Source organism: Lycium barbarum, chromosome 11 (genome assembly GCF_019175385.1).
Source record: "Lycium barbarum isolate Lr01 chromosome 11, ASM1917538v2, whole genome shotgun sequence".
Lineage (NCBI taxonomy): Eukaryota > Viridiplantae > Streptophyta > Magnoliopsida > Solanales > Solanaceae > Lycium > Lycium barbarum.
This window is the reverse complement of record NC_083347.1, coordinates 73,994,043-73,997,100: the sequence shown is the minus strand read 5'-3', so window position 1 is coordinate 73,997,100 and position 3,058 is coordinate 73,994,043. Positions and strand designations below refer to the sequence as shown.

At 41.7% G+C, this 3,058-nt stretch overlaps 1 protein-coding gene across 1 annotated transcript; it reads right to left on the bottom strand.

Moving 5' to 3' along the window:
- Window positions 1-1,182: 1,182 nt before the first annotated feature.
- Window positions 1,183-2,778, bottom strand: LOC132619912 (uncharacterized). The gene has a single exon (XM_060334666.1). It carries the CDS (start codon window positions 2,776-2,778, stop codon window positions 1,183-1,185), a length of 1,596 nt encoding a protein of 531 aa, XP_060190649.1.
- Between the last annotated feature and the right edge of the window lie 280 nt (window positions 2,779-3,058).

Genomic DNA, 3,058 nt, shown 5'->3' with positions numbered 1-3,058 from the left:
GAGTGCCAAAATGACGAGATTCCAATTTTGTTGGAAAGACGACTCATTGAACTACAATATTTATAAAATTGACTTCCAAATGCTTTCTACATCTGTACAGATAATTCTCTAAGCTCAGCTTAGAATCTATCTTGTTCGACTCTTCAGCTTTGCGCATTTGTGGTAAAAGAAATCTCAACTTGTCATAGGAGCGACATTCTAGCTTTGGCGAGCGACTAATTGGAGCATCCATAAGATTTTTTTAGTGGCATCATTCTTTGAAGAAGTAATGCCGACTTGATAGAAGCGTTTAAAACAAACTATAATCATCTTCGGCTTCAATTGCTGTGAATTGTCTTCTTCTTTCCAGTTATGTTTGTCTCCTTGTTGAAAGAGGTCAAGCGTCGATCCCATATCGCCATGCTATATATGTGTGTGTGTGTATATATATATATATATATATATATATATATATATATTTACTCATGCGACTGAACTTAGAATGAAACTCTAAGCGCCTACGTACCTCGGTGAAGAGGATCAAGTCATTTCGTAGTTCCGAACAAGTAAGAAGGATTTTTTTTTATGCGACTGAACTTAGAATGAAACTCTAAGCGCCTACATACCTCGGTGAAGAGAATCAAGTCATTTCGTAGTTCTGAAAAAGTTTTTTTTTTTTTTTGTCCTAACTTTTGCCTAGGCCGCCCCTTTCGAGGTTTTCAACCTAGCGGACATTTTTTGTTTGTCCTAAATTTTTCCTAGGCCGCCTCTTTCGAGGTTTTCAACCTAGCGGACTTTTTTTTTCACTTGGGGCCGTACACAGTTTAAACTCATGCGGGCCAGGAGTATCATCTTGCTTCAAGGATAGTACATCTTCAAGAATTTTCCATTGATGGGACCGATCCGCAAGCCATCTGCATCTATAAGATTGTAAGCACCACTTGTATAGGCTTCTTGGACAACATATGGCCCATCCCACTTTGAAGTGAACTTGCTTCCAGATTTATGAGATATGATAATAGGTCTTCTTACCGCCAGGACTTGATCACCAACTTGGAAGGACCTCAGGCGAACCTTTTTATTGAAAGCACGGGAAAGATGAGCTTGATAACATTCAAGGCTTTGCTGAGCTTCCAGCCTTTTCTCATCAAGGGCCTCTAACTCTTCAAGGCGTAGACGAGCATTTTCTTCTTTAGTGAGCCCTTATTGGATAGCGAGCCGCAATGAAGGCATTTGGCGTTCAAGTGGAAGGACCGTTTCAGCTCCGTAAACAAGAGAATAAGGAGTTGCTTGAGTCGGTGTGCGATGAGTCGTTCGGTATGCCCAAAGATCTTCTTCCATTCTATCATGCCAATCTCTTTTAGACTTGGAGACGACCTTCTTTAACAAGTTGCACAAGGTCTTGTTAAATGCTTCAGGTAGTCCATTTGCAGCAGCATAATACATAAACGAGTTTCGTTGCTTGAAGCCAAAAAGCTCGCAAATCTTAGTCATCAATTTGTTGGAGAATGGCTTGCCATTATCTGTTATGATATAACTAGGAATGCCAAAACGATAGATGATGTTTACTCGAATGAAGTTTGCCACATTCTCCTTTTTTACTTCTTTGAGGACGACAGCCTCAGCCCATTTTGAGAAGTAATCCGTTGCAGCTAAGATGTACAAGTGGCCACCAGAAGATTTCGGTAGCGGTCCAACCACGTCTAGCCCCCAAGCGTCAAATGGCCAAGATGCAACAGTTGGATGTAACACCTCAGGAGGTTGGTGTATAAAATTTGCATAAAATTGGCATGCTTTGCAACTTCGCGCATAGTCCAAACAATCTTTCACCATTGTTGGCCAATAATACCCCATCGTTTTTATATGAAAGTGTAGTTTTGGCCCAGATTGATGTGATCCACAAACTCCAGAGTGCGCTTCTTGCATAGCTTGGGTTGCCTCTTCTTTCCCCAGACAACGCAAGAGAACTCCCTCGAACGATCTACGATACAAAGTATCTTTGTAGTAAAGGAAGCGAGGGGCACGACGACGAATTTCAGTCTTTCTTTTTGGATCTTCTGGAAGAATGCTATAACACAAATAATCGATCATGGTTTGTCGCCAATCGACCTTCTCAGCTTCAGAAACGGCCACAAGAAGCTCGAGTTTGCTTTCTTCATCCTCATTGTCCTCCGGCGGTACTATCCATTTCTGGCATATAGTGATTTGCGCTTGGTCAGGCAAAGTCAATGTTGAAGCCAAAGCATCAACCTTCTTATTTTCCTTTCTTGGCACGTGCTGGAGAGTTACGTTGCCGAGCCACCCAATTAATTTTTGTGCATAGTGATGATAGGGACGCAATTCTGGCTTTTTGACCTCGTAGGTACCCAACAATTGATTGATTACCAATTCAGAATCTCCAAAGACTTGTAATTGTAACTGCTTCATATCAATATCCATTTCAAGCCCAAGTATGAGTGCTTGATATTCCGCAACATTGTTGGAGCAACATTGTGTTAAAGTGAAGGAATACGGTAAGACCTCCTCTTGAGAAGTGACAAATATCACACCAGCGCCAGCTCCTTCGCGATGTGCAGCACCATCAAAATACATCTTCCAAGGCTGTTGAATCTCAATGACCATCGCATCCGCATCAGGTAGTTCATCAGTTAATTCCCAGTCATCGGGTATCGGATGGTCTGCTAGAAAATCCGCCAATGCTTGCCCTTTCACAGCTTTTTGAGAAACGTATACAATCTCAAATGGTTGAAATTGGAGATACCACCTTGCTAGTTGGTCGCTAAGGACAGGTTTCGACATCACAAATTTGATGGGGCTTGCTTTGGAAATAAGCCGAACTACATAAGCTTAAAAGTAGTGTTTCATCTTCTGAATCAAGAAGACTAAGGCCAGACACAACTTTTCAATCGGTGAATACTTCAACTCATTTGGCGTCATCATCCTACTCAAGTAGTAAAGGGCATTTTCTTTCCCTTTGCTATTCTCTTGGGCTAAGAGTGCTCCAACTGAACTTTCTTGTGCCGATATGTATAGTATCAATGGCTTTCCAGGCACAGGAGCTGCTAGAACTGGAGGTTTG